Genomic DNA, 17934 nt, shown 5'->3' on the forward strand with positions numbered 1-17934 from the left:
CTGAACGGAACCGAGAGGCTGGCACTGGCACCAGAGTTCACAATAAATTACTCTGTTCAAACCGATGCGCGAGAGAATAAGCATGCCACGGAAGCATTCACTCCTGAGCTGTCGGCTCGCAAAAGGTGAAGTTAGAAATGAAGGCAAACAGGCATTTGATCGGAGACTGGAAAGTGATTCAAAATTCGGTCCGCCTGAGTAAAATGTAAGCATAAACTCTCTTTCAGCGTGAACTTGCTTCTATTATAACATCAAAATAAACTTACAACTCCTTTTTAGGCTAACGCATACAAAAATATAATTGACCTGACTCACATATATATGATTAGTACTGCAGAAGTTAATCATTTAGTGCGTGGATCCTACTTGATTTTCCGCTAGAAATGAGACGATAACTTATATTTAGGAGTCTTCAGTTTTGCCCCAAAAATTTTATGTGCATAAAAATAAAACGTAAGACGGTAGGCATTATGAAGAGCAACAAGAATTCAGTATTAGGATTTTTTCGTTCAAAAATATGACAAAACAAATACGGCCGCCTCCTCAAATGCGTAATGATGCTGAGCCATACACTTTTCGCAACTGACAATCAGTGACCCCTGAAAGTAAGTGGTAAAGTATGTGCCAAGAAAATTGATTCTAGAACGCCGCGCCTGTCGACTCTCAACGCCACCTTGAAAGGAACGTCAAATGGTCCATTGCCTACCCGTGGTGTGTCGAAAAGAAATGTACAGTCAGAAGCTGGTAAGCGGGGAAAGAAACTGAGCCGCGAAAGTGGTGTTATTTGATAATCCCTCAAAGACGCCACTAAAGGCTTTAAGTATCCGTAAAAGATCTCTCGTTTTAAAGTTTCCGGTCACTCTGTTGCAAATAGTGCTCACTTAAATAAAGTTCTCTGATAAACACATGCACTAGAACATTGTTTGAATTTATGGGGCTTTACGCTCCAAAGCAACTCAGGCTATGAGGGATGTAGTAGTGGAGGGCTGCGGATGATTTCGGCCACGCGAAGTTCGTTATCCTTTGTGCAGTAGCAGGACACGCATCCTACTTGCTTCAAGTGCCGCGAAACTTAAAGTCATGTACTTGCCCATCATACCTTTACATGGGGAAGACCACCGAACTATCAAGCATGTGATTCAGTTTGTTTTCATATTTCGCTAAGTAGCCTCCTTGGTGTTCTTTGTGTTTTTATAAGCGGTAGTGCAGAGTTTTACGAGGCTATCCTTAGTTGGGAAAAACTTTGTAACATTGTTGAGCTTTAGATATAAGGATTTTACCATCACTCAACTGACTTGTTATGTTTCTGTACGTAATATTTAATTAACATACAAGCTGCTTAACACATTCACAACACTGAAGTAAGAATACATACCACAGTTGGGCTCCTGATACGAAGCCCTTAGGTCCTTAGGTAGGACTTCGCACCCCACTTCTCTGCCAAACCATTGGTCGAAACAACTTGCAAATAACGTCTTTAAATTCTTAAACCAATTTCTTGCGCAACTCTGCTATTCTCATGCATGAGAGACATGAACGGAGCTTGCACCTTTAAGGGATAACGAGAAATGACATCGCACATACACGGGCTTAGATCTACATTCGAAATACCAATACGCCTACAAGGGAGTAAAAAGGGAGTAAACTGTCCTCTTGCGTACACCCTTTTGCAAAAGGGTGTACGCTAGGTAGTCCCGTGTTGCTGTCGAGCTGAAAAATGTGCCTCATCAGTTTTTAAAACGGAAAGCGAGTCATTTACCGCTTCATATGATATTTTTTTTTCTTTTTTTTTCTGTTCTTAGTATCTTGGGCAAGAAACTCAGAGTCCTAGACATCTCGGTTTCATTCTAATATCAGTGTTCATTTTCTTGTCACAATTAACTGCATCAAACATGTGATAACTCACTATTACGTTTTGTGGATAACCATAATAAGGGCCGCAACTCACGTTAGTGCATTGATTTAGGGTTGCTTCCATTTGTGATTTGACAGTTTATTCATTTTGGTGTACCCAGCTGGGGAATACACCTTCCTAGATGATGGCTCAGCTGTCATTCCTGCTAAGTTTTTTTTTTTTCCACGTAAAAATTTCCGTTCATTGCCGTACTCCGCTTTGAAACAGATACTCCTGACACATATTCACAATAACAACATTGTTCTTGTAGTTTTGCGGCATTGGCCCCTGCAGGCCCCCATGTCACTGCGACAGTGGAGCTCATCATTGCCACGGATACTGCCGCCTCAGCAAATCAGTGAGTGCGCAATGACCAGGATTGGAGCCGGTGGAGCCGTCGATTTCCTTCTTCTACGTCGCAGAGACACGTGTGCAATTCAGGCGGCGTTAAAACAGAGCTCTTCTCTTCTCTCTCCTGCAATAAATAAAGGTTACCACACGGGTACTGAGTGTCTGCTTCGTGATACAGCGGATTAAATTAAAAAAATCTGAAACATGCCTTTAGCACGCCAAGACCATGATATTGTCACCAAGCAATGCATAGGGCACGCCGTAAATGCGCTTTGTGCTCTATGCACAACCGTGGTGTGGGTTGCGATTTGCCGCTTTTCATAGCCCGAGTGGGAGGACTGCATGTTAAAGAGAGTTCAAAGCCGGCGTGTGCTTTCACGATTATTAATTGCAGTGGAAAAAAAAAGGAGCTGAAAGCGCCGGTCTGGAGGCTCATATTGAGATAGCGGGCTCAATGCAACTGGCTTTGTTTTATGCACCAAATGATTTTAGCTCACTTCGTTCGAGTGCCCGTTATCTACGGAGAATTTATATCATACAAATTCGCTATGCAGATAAACTGGTATCAACGCTCCACACGCTTCCGCGAGAACAACGATCAGCCGGCTGACGTGTCTTGAAGTTTATGCATGCACTCTCTGCCGAGAGCTGTACATTCTGAACCCGAATACGGCTATATTCTATAGCCTTATAGCGCACACACCTTCATAAAAGAGAATGCGATACAGTAAAGTTCACACCCTTTAAACTACTTCCAGTTTAGAGTGTAGGCGGCACAGAGCAGACTGCGCTCAAGCGAAGTCTGCTGTGTGCCGCCTACACTTTCTCTTACAACTGACAAGAAACAATTCATAAAACACATAAATCACAACGACGACGGCTGAGTCCATCTGAAGTGTCGTTTGCAATTATACCTACAGTGAACAAACGAAGGATAATCGACCGTACAGAGCGCCGTTTGATGAGCAATGCTTGTGCAGTTTTTCGCTCAGACGAGATGCATTAGGAAAGGTAGCTGCGCGCATGCCTTAGAAGATCCCTCGCATCTTACATTCACACTTCACAACGGCCCAGAGTACACCGCAGGCAACACGATTGCCTCGCAGTAGTCGATGTATACGTGCCGTACGGAGATCTGGAGTTTGTTTTGAGGTTCGTGTCCGTCCTTGATCACTTCACGTATTTTCGTTGCCACCAACGGACTCTACCTCTAAAGCAGACATGCGTTGCAACAAGACGCACCCACGATTGACGCATTAAAGAGCATATGCTAATTTTTGTGGAGTGGAGAAGTGAAAGGCGCGAAAAAACACAGAAATTTTGAAAAAAAGAATATTTTTTGAGCGCCGAAAAAGGCGCTATAATGTCGAAAATCTTCGAAACTGATTTCAAAGTTCCATGATCGAGTTCTTGCTTAGAGTTGTTCCTCATAATTTTTTTTTAGAACTCCAGTGTACATCAAAGAACGATTGAAGAGTAATCGTTATCGCCTGTTTTCTATAAGGATTTACTGTGAAAGCATTACTTCATACGAGCCAAGAAAATTGTGACCACCTTGACCTTGTGATTAAGGCGGAAATTTGGGCTAGTTGGTGTGTCATCATTATTTAAAAGACTTGCGCATATAACTAGGACACAGACATAGAAGACAGGACGAGCGCTAATCCTATTTTAGCGCTCGTACTGTCTTCTACTTTGTTTTTGTCTTAGTTATATTAGCTAGTCTTTTTATTATTCTTGGCCTTGAGAATGCCCTTGGCAAACCTGAAGCAACAAAATAAGTATTGCTGCCACTGGGTTTCGAAAGCACGGCAGCGCGAACAGATCAGCGTCGCTGCCTAGTACACGAGAATCTATGCAATCGCCAGAGCCGATCACGCGACGATTCAAACTACAACACACTCTCGCGATGTTCATTGCATGTAGTCGTCTCCATGAACTTCGATCTGGGCTCAAAACCTTTCGCAAGTACTTCTCCGTTTCACTTCAATAAAATCATACATTTTTATTTTTCAGGCGTTCGGGCTTAGTGGATGTGAATTGCACATAGATGCGCCCGGCTGAACGTTACAATACAAATTTCTCTTCTGAACTCAGGCCTTAAGTACAGCAATGTGGCTGAGTATGCTGCCGCTTGACTCACACGGCACAAAACAACGAAGGTTCTGCGCATGCAAGAGGCTTTCTCCGAGTACAAACCTTCGTGGCGCCCTGCAAAGCCAAATTGACGGTCGCTTAGCTCAAGCCATTTGCTCAGGTAGTTCAACTCTTTCTCTCTCTGAGATTAGAGCATTGGAAACCAGCTCTCAAGATGATTTGCCCATCGCATTCTCTGTCTTCACGGCACCTTCAGAGCCGACCTTTATTGCACTCGAAATACATGCGAGTGACGAATCTCGTGGAGGAGTCCTTGAGGAATACATCCTGTCTGATACTTTTGACGGACGGATGGACATATATTCGTGGCGAGGAATTCATGAATTCTGTCGTGGCTGCGCCAAAAACGTTGTTCAACTTATCTGTGGAAACAGGCAACAGTTGTTACTCTGTTGTGTATGTTGCTAGCGATATCTGCAAGGTGACTGAATCGGTGGTAAGTGAGAAAAATTTGGCGCTAGTAACGGAGAGCGGCAGCAGCATGCAATCAGCCTTTAATATTGTTACCAGCAAATTTTAGCATATCGCATGCACTGAAAGTGGGGTTCATGGCCTTAGCTTGAATCTGAATATCTGCCGCCGCGGTGGCTGAGGCTTTATGGCGCTTGGCTGCTGGCCAGAATGACGCGGGCTCGATCCCGGCCGCGGCGGTCGAATTTCGATGGAGGCGAAATTCTAGAAGCCAGTGTACTGTGCGATGTCAGTGCACGTTAAAGAGCCCCATGTGGTCGAAATTTCCGGACCCCATCACTACGCCGTCTCTCATATCCTGAGTAGCTTTTGGCCGTTGAACCCCCATAAACCAAACCAAACCAATCTGAATATCTGACGGAGCTAAAACATTAGAGAATGGCCATCAGACATCAAGACAAGATATAAAGTATGCGAAGTGTCCCACATAATTGCTGCAACATTCCAGGATAAACAAGGAAAAGACAGAAACGGAAGCTCACAGATTATAAAAGCTTCCGACCAAACCCCGCAGGGGCATCTGCAACAAGCCGGTGATGGTGAGTTACGACACCAAAGTTTTCAGAGCCTCCGCAGAGGCTTCCTCGCAGGGGGATGCTGGTGAGCAGTGCCCCACCACGGACCCGAGCACACGAGCTTAGCTGTGCGTGGCTCAGCCATGCCCGGCGAAAAGAGGATCCTAGAGGTTAAGCCGATGCCTAGTGTTCGGATATATAAGGACTCTCGGCGTAGGCAACGCATCATTTTGCTGAAGACGGTAGCTTCCTGTAGACGACTCGTCGGGCCTGTACCGACAGGGGGAAATCGGCAGTCGCCTTTTCCTATCCTTCCTCTACACCTTTCACTTTCCTATCATCTTTCTCACAACTTTCTTGGCTCCTCCATTGTTCAGAGTTTTTCCTTTTTATTCTGGAGGCTTTAGGGTTAACCGTGTGTGGCGAACTGCCCTTCGTCACGTCATATTGGGATGTGCTTCAGGTGTACAGCCTACGTGTTCAGTACCTGCAAATGCCTGTCCTGTGCCCTTGTTGGGCTCCATCGTGGGTGGCTGGCATTGTAGCCGAAACACATACATATTCTCTTTTTTTTTCACAAACGATCTCCCTGTTAAGAGAAAACGAACCGGTGTAGCCAAACTGTTCATCCAGAAAACAAAAATAGTTTTCCCGAAATAATACGTGGTCCAATGTCGAGAATTAAAAAAAAAGCCAGGAAGAAAAATATCCCCTTTCATAGTTGTCAAATATCTAAAAAGCCATGAGTCCCGGATGCAAGGTGACCAAACAAGTTAGGAGTGAATTGCTTCTAGGTATCTAGGGCAAAGGTCAAGTACCAAAACTTCCCAACATACTACCCGACTCCCTCAACAAGCTATTGTGGCCGCAGTGCAGTGCGCGCACCCGTGAGCGAACCTTGGTGAGCCTAGGTTCGTTCCTCGAACAGACGGGCTTGACGTCCCGCCTTTCCCCGCGAGGTAGTTACACGCAGTGACCGAACGCTCCGCGAGTTCTACCTTGATCGATTAAGAACTGGACGCTCCACTCCTGTTGTTGTCGATATAGCGCTGTGCGCGTGTTTTTCTTGCTCCATCATGAACTAATCACGCGCACAACCTGTGCACATTTCTTACTGTGTAAATAATTTTGGTATATTACCTCTCCCCCTATCCTCTCTCCTTGTCCCCTCGCCTCTTTCATTTAATTTCTACATTCTTCCTGCTATTCTTTATTTCCGCTGCCCCAGCTCAGGTGCTTCAGTATCGACGGAAGATGCCGGCTAGCAAAAATCTTTCCTTCATTTTCATTATTATTTTAATAAAAACCACTTACTACTAGTGTACCTCACCGTGGAGATGACGCTATCTCTAAACCCGAAAGAATAAAATTAAGAAAATAAAAGAAAGAAATCCCTACGAAGCACCTTGTATTGACTTTCACTTGTTGCACACTTCCCGAATCCCTTGAAGTGAGATACACAAAGATTGCCGTGCCTCCGTACATCCGAAACCCGAGGCGTTCTTTCAAATGCCAAAGGTATGGCCAAGGCTGCTAGAGCTGCCCGGTCGCAAACCCTGCGCGAAAGGAGCATGCCTTAGAAAAGTGCGAATCAGCATTCCTCTGCGCTAACAGTGAAGGTGAGCACACTGCCTACTTCAGGTCTTGCCCATCGTGGAAGACAGGAAAAAAAATAATAGCAGTGCAAACGAAATAAATCCTTTCATGCAAACAGGGGACAGCTCGCATCAGAATGGCAAACAACATTTCTATCATTCTACCATTACACCCGCAAACTTCTCCCATACGGTGCGACAAGGCGACGCGTCACACTGGCCTCTGGAACCTGTCCAGACCACACAATCTCAGGCTGTAGAATGGCATCCTCGCTCATGTGGAATTAGCTAGCGCTACTCCACCTCCTCCAAAGCAGACCACGCTACTCCTCGTCTCGGCGGGCCTCAAGGCCTCTGCGCACGAGGCGAGGTCTGTAACCAAGATCCACATCCTAGATCAACGTCGATGGCAGGGAGCCACTCTGCCGTCCTCGTTGTTAAGGCGGCGAGCTCCCTGGAACAAAAAAAATTATCGGCGCTGAGACATCAATCGAATATCTGGGCCCGAATTACGGAACTCGCTCTAGAGTTGTAGAGCGTTACGTCAAAATGACGACAGCATGACGACAAGGCTAGACGTCAACGCGTGACGGAACGCAGAATCAGCCAATGGCTAGTAGGGTGCCGCCCCGGAAGAGTTTATTTGCACGACAAGAGGCCAATTTGCACGGCAAGGGGCCGTATGCTAACTTTTTTTATAAGAATACGCAGTGAATAAAATAAACATTGTTTTATTCTTTTATAAAAGTGTATTTCACTCTCACTGCCATGAAGTAAAACAAGAAGGGCATTCACTTTTGCAAATAACTGCTTTCGTGGGTAAGTTTTGTTGCCATGAGGGCGCGCTGGCCGATGTAAACACTGAATATGGCGGCCTTCTAAAAAACAGCTGATCCCACGGCTAGTTCCTGCTTTTTTAGGCGTCGTCTGAAATCAAGGTTCTATTTGGTTGTCCAAAGTGAGCGGATAACAATCATCGAAGCCAGTGAAGGTCACGGGCCTCCAGAAAGGAACCTGCACGAAACGTCGGGCCCGAATATCGACGAAGACAACTTGAGGTAAGCCTGTGTTATTGGTTTAAAGATGCCACATGCCAAGCATATGATTTGGGTTCTGTTTCTTTCACTTTAGCAAATACAAGGCGTCCACGAAGCACGGCTTGTTGGATAAAATCAACTTTTTTGGCTTCATAAACGTCTGGCACAAATGATTCAGTTGGGAAGGAGCAAGAACCAAGCAAGGCGGTTGGGCGCACGCTAACAACCTTGCTCGTTTTCGGTCGTTCTTGGCTGTGCTATAAGTTGCTGCAGCGCAGCACACGCATATGTTCCTGTAAAAACATATTAGCCCGAACTCAGAGCAAAGGTTTTTTCCTGTTATTCCCTGCTTTCGAAAAGCGGAACAGAAACTATTCCCTGTTTGTTTTCCCCGCTGTGTTCGCTGCTGCAATTCTCTAAGCGGGAATTATAGTCTCGAAATGGCGCCAACACGAAGAATGCCAAGCGAGCAATAGCTTATCTTAATAGAGTTTATGGAGAGCCATCCGCTCTTGGCTCGGGCTTCTGCCGACCTAACAAACTCATACACAGCTGTTGAAAAGCGCGAGCTGTGGATCCAGCTTGCGTCGATTCTCAACAACAAGGGGTCGGCCGTTTAAAAACATGTCTTTGCCTTGCGCCTTGCTAGCACTGTTTATTCCATCTGTGGTGTATTTTAGTCTCGGAGGAGGTGCAGGAATGCATAGACAAGTGGTTGAGCATTATTGATTGCTTCTCTTTTGCTAGTGCTCTTTTAGTTTCATGGTTTGCCAGTACCAATCAGCCGCACCTTTTACCCTGTTACAGCAGAGGAGATGAACGGGGAGCCTCAGCAAGTTGTCGACAAGACACACGGAGCCTCACAGACCGTGAGTTGGCTTTCCATTATTCAAGCTCCATACTACCCTTTCTGGCAGCTGATTGAAAGTAATAGCACTATACTCTCTGGCAGCATTTGCAGCAGTAGCCAAAATACTGCAGTGATTCTACAGTACACACAAAACTATCTCTCTCTGGCTTTGCCACGCAGTGCAGAATGTTTCTCTTGCAGTGAGGCTGTGACATCTCCTAGCAGTCTAGCAAATGTGCACATGAAATATGCTACTACAATGCTGCCCAAGATTGCTGTCCTGTATATTTATGTCAAGTCCTCTAACACATTGTACCAAATGTTTTGCGTATTCCACCACGTGATGAGCACATTTTCTTTCCCGACAGCTACACCGGTGCCCTCGCCGCAGCCCTCACAGCAGCACACACCAGAGCCCCCACTGCAGCCCTCAACGCGTGCCACGCCTAGCCTTCTTGGGAAGCGACGGCGAGACGATGGGGCCAATAAGGTGCTGCGCCAGATGCTGTATGAATCGCATCGTTTGGATTCCCTTACTGACGCCCGGAACCGCCAGGACGCTGCTTTTCAGCAAAGCATGCTGGAGGTGTGTACTCGCTGCGCACACTGCACTTTGAAGAGTCGAAGCCGTCACCTGAAGCATAAATATCAGTGCTCTCTTTTGAGCACCTCTACTTCTGTTTTGACGCCTCTTGTGGGAGGTGGTTGGGACAGCTGAGTTTATGAAACTGACACGAGTCTTCTACAGCCATACTTTGTCCAAAATATCTCAGCACCTGAAATTTTACATAAAGCTTAAGCGAGATCTCAAATTTGGTTGTCAGTAATAATTTGTAATTGGAAGTATTTTTACATGCAGGCCATATGGGAGGTGGCAGATGCTGTGCAGGCGTCAAATGGTCAGCAAGAGCTGCTCATCCAGAATGTGAACCTACTGACGCTAATCTTACAAAAGCAGCTTGAGCCACCTGCACCACATTGAATTGTTCATATTTATGTCATTATTTGCTTGTTTTTATTTTTATGAAAGAACCTCTTCATACGTTTATATTTATTCAAGAACATTATTTACTTCTCTGCCAGGTGCAGACTCATTGAACTATTTTTAGTTTGCTTCTTAAAATTTCTGTTTTATGTGTTTGTTTATTTACAATGTCTGCTTCTCTGTGAGGTTTCTGTTTTTGTATTTATTCAAGATCATCTCTGCCATGTGCCATAGCATCATTTTTTTATTTCTTGTAAGCTCTGCAGGCCCGGATGCTTCACACTGTTTATTTTCTTCCAGTTATGTAATTTAAGCTCTGCCAGGTGTGAAAGCCTCCTATACTCTTTTATTTTCCATTCCTTTCAAATGTTTACCTGCAGCTGTGGCAGGTGCACAAGGTGCAATTTCTAGTGCTTGTTTTCTTTCATTGCAATATGTGGGCAAGTGCAATATGTGGGGCAAAGTTGTTCTGAAGTGACTGTAGTTATGAAGGGCATCATAATATGGGGATTCTGGATAAATTTTGAACACTTCGATTTTGTGTCTGTTAAGGTTGTTTGCATGTTCCTGAGTCGTTTTTTTTTCGCATTACTTTTCCTGCTTTTCCGTAAAGTGTCCATTGTGTGCATTGTAACATGTTCTATCCTCAGTAGACCCGAGGAAAAATGAGGCTTGCCAGCATTCGTCCAAAGTCGCTTCTGAACTAGTGTTGAATGCAGGCAAAAAAAATTTTGGCGGATGCTTGAGCTCCGCCTTTAAAGGTATGATGCAACAATGTTAATGTCTCTCGTTTGTGGGTCCCTTTACAACTTCAAACGCAGCCATGTTGGCATCATTGTCTGTGATACTCGTGTGTCTTTTACACGTAACATAATTTTTTAGTCCAGTAAAATCTACGAAAAGCAATGTCTTGTGTAGCACTTGCTGTGCATTCCACCCGTTATGTAATGTGTTTCAGCAAAGTGCAAACCAGGGCTACATCGGGCCTACAAGTCTGCACAGCATGCCAAACCTGTGATTACTAGCATTCAAGCTGGCAGTCAAGATGAAGCTTTTTTTTAAGGGGCAAACAGCGTGTAAGACTTAGACGGAAAGCAAAGAAAACATAGGACGAGTGCTCATCCTGTGTTTCCTGTGCTTTCCGGCTATGTCTTTCGCACTGTTCGCCTTAAAAATGTACAGCCAACTCGCCCGTTTGGCCAGAGTGTAAGATACAACTGTTATTGTGCAATCTCTGCGCAGCACTCGACAAGGCATATGCAAATCACTGTTGATCAGTATTCAGCCTATCATGCAGTACAGAATCTACGTGGAAATATGGCGCTTCCACCCATATTGTGCTAAATTTCTTGCGTACAAGACCCCAATATGTCCTAAACTAGAATATTTCAGAGCTAGTTTTGACTCTCATCATATTAGCTCGATGTATTATATCTTATTAATCATACTGTGGCGGTATTAAAGCATTAAAAGCGTAGCTTGATCTACCTCGTCGGATCCCGTCGTAAAAATTGCGGCTTTCTTTCATAGATTTTATCATTCATTGCCACGTGACAAAACAATTATCACACCACCCTACTGATATTTCCGCAATATTCAGTCCAAAGCGTGAAACGCGTAAAAATCCACACGTTCTGTAAGGTTGATTTTTAAAAACAAAATCCACCGCAGGTAAACACAAGTTCCTTAAGGTCAAGAATTCATCGACGGTGACAGAGTTCAAGCTATCTGGCAAAATAGAGCGCTTGCGGTGCACGCCGAACTTAATAATGCGGCGACGAAACTCTGATAAAAAATAATGCCCCGCATTCAGGTTTTAGTGGACAAATATTTAATAGCAGCAAATGGCGAAAAGCATTATCTCCGCTTTTGTTTCGAGGCACTGCGCCGGTTTCGCCAGTGACTGCAGCTGTAGACAAGCAAAGCTAAACGTTGAAGCAATGAACATCTGTGCTGCAGCGCGTGCTAATATTCCAACTTTCTCAGACTGGTTGTCCATTCATTTATTATTTATTCAAAATACCTTACAGGGCCCAGAAGTGCATTGAGTAAGGGGGGAGGGAGCAAAATAACGGATAAAGTAAGATAGGAACAATAAATAAAATACAACGCGCAATGCAAGGCAAAAAGTGAAAACAATTATAGTAATAAAGGGTAAATTGTTACTACAAGACACACATCCCCGCGAGCAACAAAAAACAGCATGAATGCATCGCATGTGCCCAATACACATGTAAAGAAATAGTTCTATCTATAATAAAATTGCGAATTGTTGAAACTGCACAAGAAACCAAAACATAATACTTTAGCAACGAGGAGAAAAAGAGCTTATGGGACAGAACATCTTGTAAAATCCTACAATGTCATTAAAGAAAATGTTTGTGCAGCTAGGCTGTAATGATTGGTGGTTATAGACAGAGGCGATACTGTCGGGAAGATCATTCCAAAAAACCATGGCACATGGAAGTGAAGATGAATTGAAGGCTTGGGTTCTTCTGCATGAGCGTTTAAGGCAATAATTATTATTTACGCGGCGTGAAATGCGTGGAGGCTCTTCGAGGGTCGATATCTACGTGTTAGACGTGGATATCGTCCACGCTGGCCAAAGCGCGCCGCTCGATAAATCTACACGACCGGGCTGATGAATGCGCAGTTAGTTAACCCACATGAGACGAGACGGAGACGAATGCAGACGTTATGAAACAATGGGCCCCTTGTAAAAATACGCCACCTGTGGGAGACCACCGGAACCCTAGCGCCAGCGCCATGTTGGGGGAAGACCGCAAAGACGCCCGATTCGGTCGCCACACGGATTTACCGCGGTACGCCGCACAAGTCTGCCTAAAGCACTGACACTACTGATTCTGGCGTCATCTGAAGCACTTCAAGATGGTCAACTCCTGCTGTGTTCCACAATGCCACAAACACGGATATCGCGACGCGAATGGCGGGAAGGTATGTACTTAGGTACGTACTGTAAGTAGTACGTCCGCAGTGGATGCAAGTTTTCTGGTACGCGCTTCGTCGCGGACCATGCATGCAACTTTTTTTTTCCTAATAAACTGTATTTTGTTCTTGGAGTTGTATGCATTTCGAAAAGGACGCACAGTTTATCGCATGCAGAAGAAATGCACCGTCTACTGCGCCTGCTCCCCGAAGGCGCCGCAGCACACGATAACCCGACTACGCAGGAACGTTACCTATTAGAAAGAAACGATGTGGTGACTACCGACAGCCTTCCAGCTTGATAGATTGTTGTGATTTTGTGTAAAATGCGACGACGAAATGCGTCGTTCGCTTGTGCAGCCGAGTGAACGACGATGTTGGTGGAGGCGGTCGAATCTAAGCTGTGCGCGCACACCTACTCGTGCAGTTTGCACTTGTTGGCTGCATTAGTATGCGCTATGGTAGGCTGTGAGCTTTCGTATTGCCTACGATTTAGTGCCACGGAGCTGCATGAGAGAAGCAAGAGATTCCCTGTTGGCGACACATTTAGACCACAGCTTAGAATAGTTACTCACTAGCATCAGACAGCACGCTGGTTTGCGTCGTTCTCGCTTATAAATTCGGTCACGGACGAAGTATAATGCAGGCCACCTCGCCATCAGCAGCAGTGTGCTTTGACCAAAACACCGCTAGGACACATGTGCTTGCGCGAGCGATATCATTTGGTTCGCTTGTACTAACACAGCGAACCGTTTTAGAACCAGAGCACTGGAGAATATAGCACAGGAAACAATTTTTGTATGGAAGCACTCACTGACTAAAAAAACAGACACAGGGAATGAGTTTATGTAAAATTTTATTTTTGACGTTGATCAACTGAATCAGTTTTTACATGAAAGATAACAGACTAGAAAGTAGGAAAAACAGTCACATCATGCTTTCAATGCCAATTACATCTTTTGCAGGTGTCTTATCGCAAGTTTCCCAGAGACAGTCTACTGGTCAAGAAGTGGATTATTGCTATAAAGAGAGACCCGGGTCTAAAATTTGTAATTGACCAATCAACTGAAGTATGCAGCAAACATTTCAAGCTAGATGACTTCGTCAGCAATGTAGCAAGTGGAAGACGTTTCCTCAAAGAAAATGCTGTTCCGTCACAGTTCCCATTTTCGAAACCAGCGACCAAACGTCGACCACCAAAGCAGAGACTACAACACTGCACCAACAGGACTCTAACAACCCACACAAGCACAGCACGGTCTAGAAAAACATCTCACCAAGGCAGCAGTCAAGATGACGAGCCTCCTGCAAGCCCTAACATTGCAGTTTGCGACTACCACCCAGCAGACTTGGCAGACCAATCAGACTCTCCTCCTGAGAAGCAATTTGAGCTTCAAGATTGTCTGTGTGTACTGACATTAAGGCAAAGCTTCAGGACAAATATGAGAAACTTAGAGGCCTCTATACTTGTGTAACAAATCTGAGAGCTTTTGTACAGAAGTTAAAAGATGACCTCGAAGTATAAAAACAGAAGAATGCCGAGCTTGTAGCACATAATGAAAATCTCCAGCAACAGCTTGCAGTTACCACTCAGCAGCTGCAAGAAGCACGAGCTGTAAACGAAAAACAGCAACCGAGGGCGTTCTTACTAGACAGATACAAGAATGACGATAGCAGCATGTAGTTTTGCACAGGCCTGCTCAACTACCAGGATTTCCAGAAGCTGCTGCTGCTGTTAAAACCAGGCGAAAATGCATGTGATGTGTAGAGCAAGAAACATTGCCTGCCCAATGATGATGCCAGAGGTCGACCTCGCAAGCTTTCACAAGAGGAAGAGCTATTTCTTACACTGGTTAAGCTTAGAACAGGCTTCTTTCACCCGCACCTTGGCCACGGTTTTGGTATCACACCCAGTACGGTGTCGAGGATATTCTCTAGTTGGGTGAGGTTTATGTATCTCCAGCTAGGGAACCTACCTTTGTGGGCACCCAAAAGTGTGATCAACCGCAATATGCCTGCTGTGTTCCGTGAGCTCTACCCCTCCACAAGAGTGAATATTGATGCCAAAGAGATTAGGTGCGAGGTACCTAGCTCTCTTGTAATGCACTCAGGTACATACTCAAATTATAAATCTGCCAACACTTTCAGGGCACTTGTCTGTGTATCACCAGATGGTCTGCTGATTTTCGCTTCAGAACTTTCATGGGAATAATTTCGACCACCTGGGGATCTTTAACGTGCACTGACATCGCACAGCACACGGGCGCCTTAGCGTTTTTCCTCCATAAAAACGCAGCCGCCGCGGTCGGGTTCGAACCCTGGAACTCCGGATCAGTAGTCGAGCGCCCTAACCACTGAGCCATCGCGGCGAAATTATTCCGGAGCCCTCCACTACGGCACCTCATTCTTCCTTTCTTCTTTCACTCCCTCCCTTATCCCTTCCCTTACGGCGCTGTTCAGGTGTCCAACGATATATGAGACAGATACTGCGCCATTTCCTTTCCCCAAAAACCAATTATTATTATTAACTTTCATGGGGTCGCTCTCCGACAGAGAAACCACACATTTTCTTCTGGAGACACTGTCATGGCTGACAAGGGTTTCAAAATCAGGGACCTGCTTGAAGAAAAAAGTTGGCCTCAACATTCCACCATTTCTCAGAAGCACCAGTTCGAAAAAGAAGACGTGCAGGAAACGCAACATATCACATCTTGTCGAATCCATGTAGAGCGACGAATACAACGCATCCAGTGCTATCACATCTTTGACCGCCCCATACCACTGTCCCTTGGCCCGCTTATTAACCAGAAATTGTCAGCCTGTGCAGTGCTCATCAACATGCAAAGCCCGTTAATTCTAGAATCCGAATAAAAACATTTTTCACCTCTTGTGGTCTGCTGAATCAAGCCTTACGTTTCATTCACTCCTTGAGCTGCTTTACCATAAAAGGCAACAGTGTGTTGACAAAGAAGCTGTTCAATACGGCTTCCATGTTGCTTCATTCTTCACAGAAACGCAACCTCTGGACAATGAGGTAGTGTGGCCCGAACACTACAAAGTCTGCCCACAGCGTCTGGCTAACACCCATCTGGCCGAGCACCTGCATATAGTGTTCATGGTGCTTCTTGAAAGTTGGCAGGTAGTTCTCGTCAAACTCGACGAAAAAGTCTTGAGACAGAAGGTCTTCTTTTCTAGCATCCTTCAGAGAATAGGGGCACTTCACTTCCACGGTACTCCACGGGAAGGGCTCACAGGGGTCAAAGGCAATTGCATCTGATGATGCGCCCAGCCATGGTTTTTTGGGGTTCACGATGATTCCACAGTTAATGATTTCAACAGGATGGCCTGCAGCAATCATGGTGTCCTTATATGGCAGGATTGTATCACTTTTATTCGCAATTCCGTACCTGAAAAAATTTTATTCGCAATTCCGTACCGTGTCAGTAGAAAATACACATACCTGATAGCTCTCACTCGGGAAAGGTCATTCATAGCGTTTAGGTTCGCTAGCCCTTTCTCCGTCCATTTTTTGCGGCTCATGACTACGCAAAAGAGGGACGCCGTCAATCGATAGCTGTGGGCGTGAAAGCAAGATGTGCTGTTCTTTTGTTTTCTGGAGGTGCTCTCCAGTTGCTGGGCTTCAGCAGGTGTAACAACTGTCCCCTAAAAGGTGCAAAAAACAATGACTTAGCAAATTTGTCACACATACTGCGTGCCACAAACAACGTTATAGGCCACATGTCTTAAACAGTTCGCGGCTTGTAACAGACATAAAGTCTTTACTGAAATGAACTAAACATACAAGTGATGCAAATATTTTAAGCACTGCGGCAGTAGCTCCATCCACTGGGTAAGGAACCTGCCAAGGTGTCAGGCAACTGAAGCACACAAAGGGTTCAGCTGTCTCCCGCAGCTGTGGCTGCCTGCTTCTTAGGTTGTAATACATAAGCACAGAAATCCCATGCGGCACAAGCGACTGTTGGTAGCTCAGCAAACCACCTTTTATCCGCTTGCCGTATCTGGTTTCGACCACTTCACTGCAGTCGGGAGCTTGAATCAAACTAGCAAATTGTTGCATTCCACTGGATGTGTTCTAGGCATCAGCAAATGCTTTTATGCAATCTTCTTGCTGCTCCAGGGGGCTCACTTGCAGCATGGCCGCTGTATACCTTTGAGCAGCGGGGAACAGCTTGCCCGCCTTCTGCAACTTCTCGCCAGTCAATTTTTTGGACACTAGTTCCTCGTAATGGATTTGTTCTTGGCACTCGCCACCACTGAGGCAAGTCAGTGGATGACATATGAGCTGGTGCCTCAGAGAATCCTTTTTCCTGAAGCAGCGCGACAATCCTTAGCACTGCTTGTAAGTGGTTACACATGTACTTTCCGGCAGCACATTCACATTGTCCGCCAAGCACGTCACCTTGCAGAGACGAGGCCACTGAAACCACATATGGTGGCTTCGTCTTCTGGCTTCTGTGGCAGCTGGCCTTCCCAAATTCTATGTTGTCGCTGAAATAAAGACAAAAGTACTGGCATCAGCATTTGTGGCATGTCTTCTGCAGTCTCGTCCCCAAGGGTCTTTAAGGGGAGAGAACAGCATAGCAGGATGAAAACGAAGAAGCGACACTGCACTTCGTAACACTGTCACTTCGCCCTCGTCTTGTCGGGTTGCTTTATCCCGTGTACTTCAGTGTACACAAACCTGAAATAATATCGCTGTCTTACTTTATAATGAATAACTATCTGGGTGTTGCAACGCTCTGCAGTAGTAGGTCTTGTCTACGTAGTGAAAGAAATACTGCGAAGCCACTGTGCGCGACGCGAACACATGGACAAAACTGTATAGCACGAATACGAGCGCGCGCGAGACGTCAACACAATATTGTAACGTGCGTTCTTTATTGCACGTGTCTTTAATTCGACCTTTCGAAGCAGCGCATACAAATAAAAATAAACAAAGCAGTTTAATGGGGCTTACCTACACGTCAACCCGGCAGCGTAAAACAAAGCGAGCACATCACATCGGGCGCCGACAGGCGCGGCATTTCTCCGTAGCTCCGCTTGCGCTTAATGAGTTCGGTTTAACAACATTTAAACAGCCGAACGAAGTGTGGTTACTTACGTTGTGCAGGA

At 45.4% G+C, this 17934-nt stretch overlaps 1 protein-coding gene and 1 long non-coding RNA gene across 2 annotated transcripts in view; both read left to right on the top strand.

Moving 5' to 3' along the window:
• Positions 1 to 2399, top strand: part of LOC144123145 (uncharacterized) — a 53857-nt gene extending 51458 nt beyond the window's left edge. The window contains exon 4 of the long non-coding RNA XR_013313024.1: positions 2166 to 2399. This is a non-coding gene — a long non-coding RNA (uncharacterized LOC144123145). The remainder of the gene's footprint in view (positions 1 to 2165) is intronic.
• Positions 2400 to 8514: 6115 nt separating this feature from the next.
• LOC144123146 (uncharacterized) lies at positions 8515 to 9931 on the top strand. Its single transcript, XM_077656031.1, has 3 exons — positions 8515 to 8889; positions 9239 to 9456; positions 9730 to 9931. The coding sequence occupies exons 1-3, from the start codon at positions 8836 to 8838 to the stop codon at positions 9797 to 9799; spliced, it is 342 nt and encodes a 113-aa protein (XP_077512157.1). The 5' UTR covers positions 8515 to 8835; the 3' UTR covers positions 9800 to 9931.
• The last annotated feature ends 8003 nt before the right edge of the window (positions 9932 to 17934 follow it).

The sequence above is a fragment of the Amblyomma americanum genome, chromosome 3, assembly GCF_052857255.1.
Source record: "Amblyomma americanum isolate KBUSLIRL-KWMA chromosome 3, ASM5285725v1, whole genome shotgun sequence".
NCBI classification, from domain to species: domain Eukaryota; kingdom Metazoa; phylum Arthropoda; class Arachnida; order Ixodida; family Ixodidae; genus Amblyomma; species Amblyomma americanum.

What these genes read in the sequence shown, in the direction of transcription:
- LOC144123146 (XM_077656031.1), top strand. Translation starts at nt 8,836, where the DNA reads ATGAACGGGGAGCCTCAGCAAGTTGTCGACAAGACACACGGAGCCTCA. An exon ending in CACACGGAGCCTCACAGACC is followed by an intron (nt 8,890 to 9,238) that starts GTGAGTTGGCTT and finishes CTTTCCCGACAG; the next exon opens with CTACACCGGTGCCCTCGCCG. An exon ending in TTCAGCAAAGCATGCTGGAG is followed by an intron (nt 9,457 to 9,729) that starts GTGTGTACTCGC and finishes TTTTACATGCAG; the next exon opens with GCCATATGGGAGGTGGCAGA.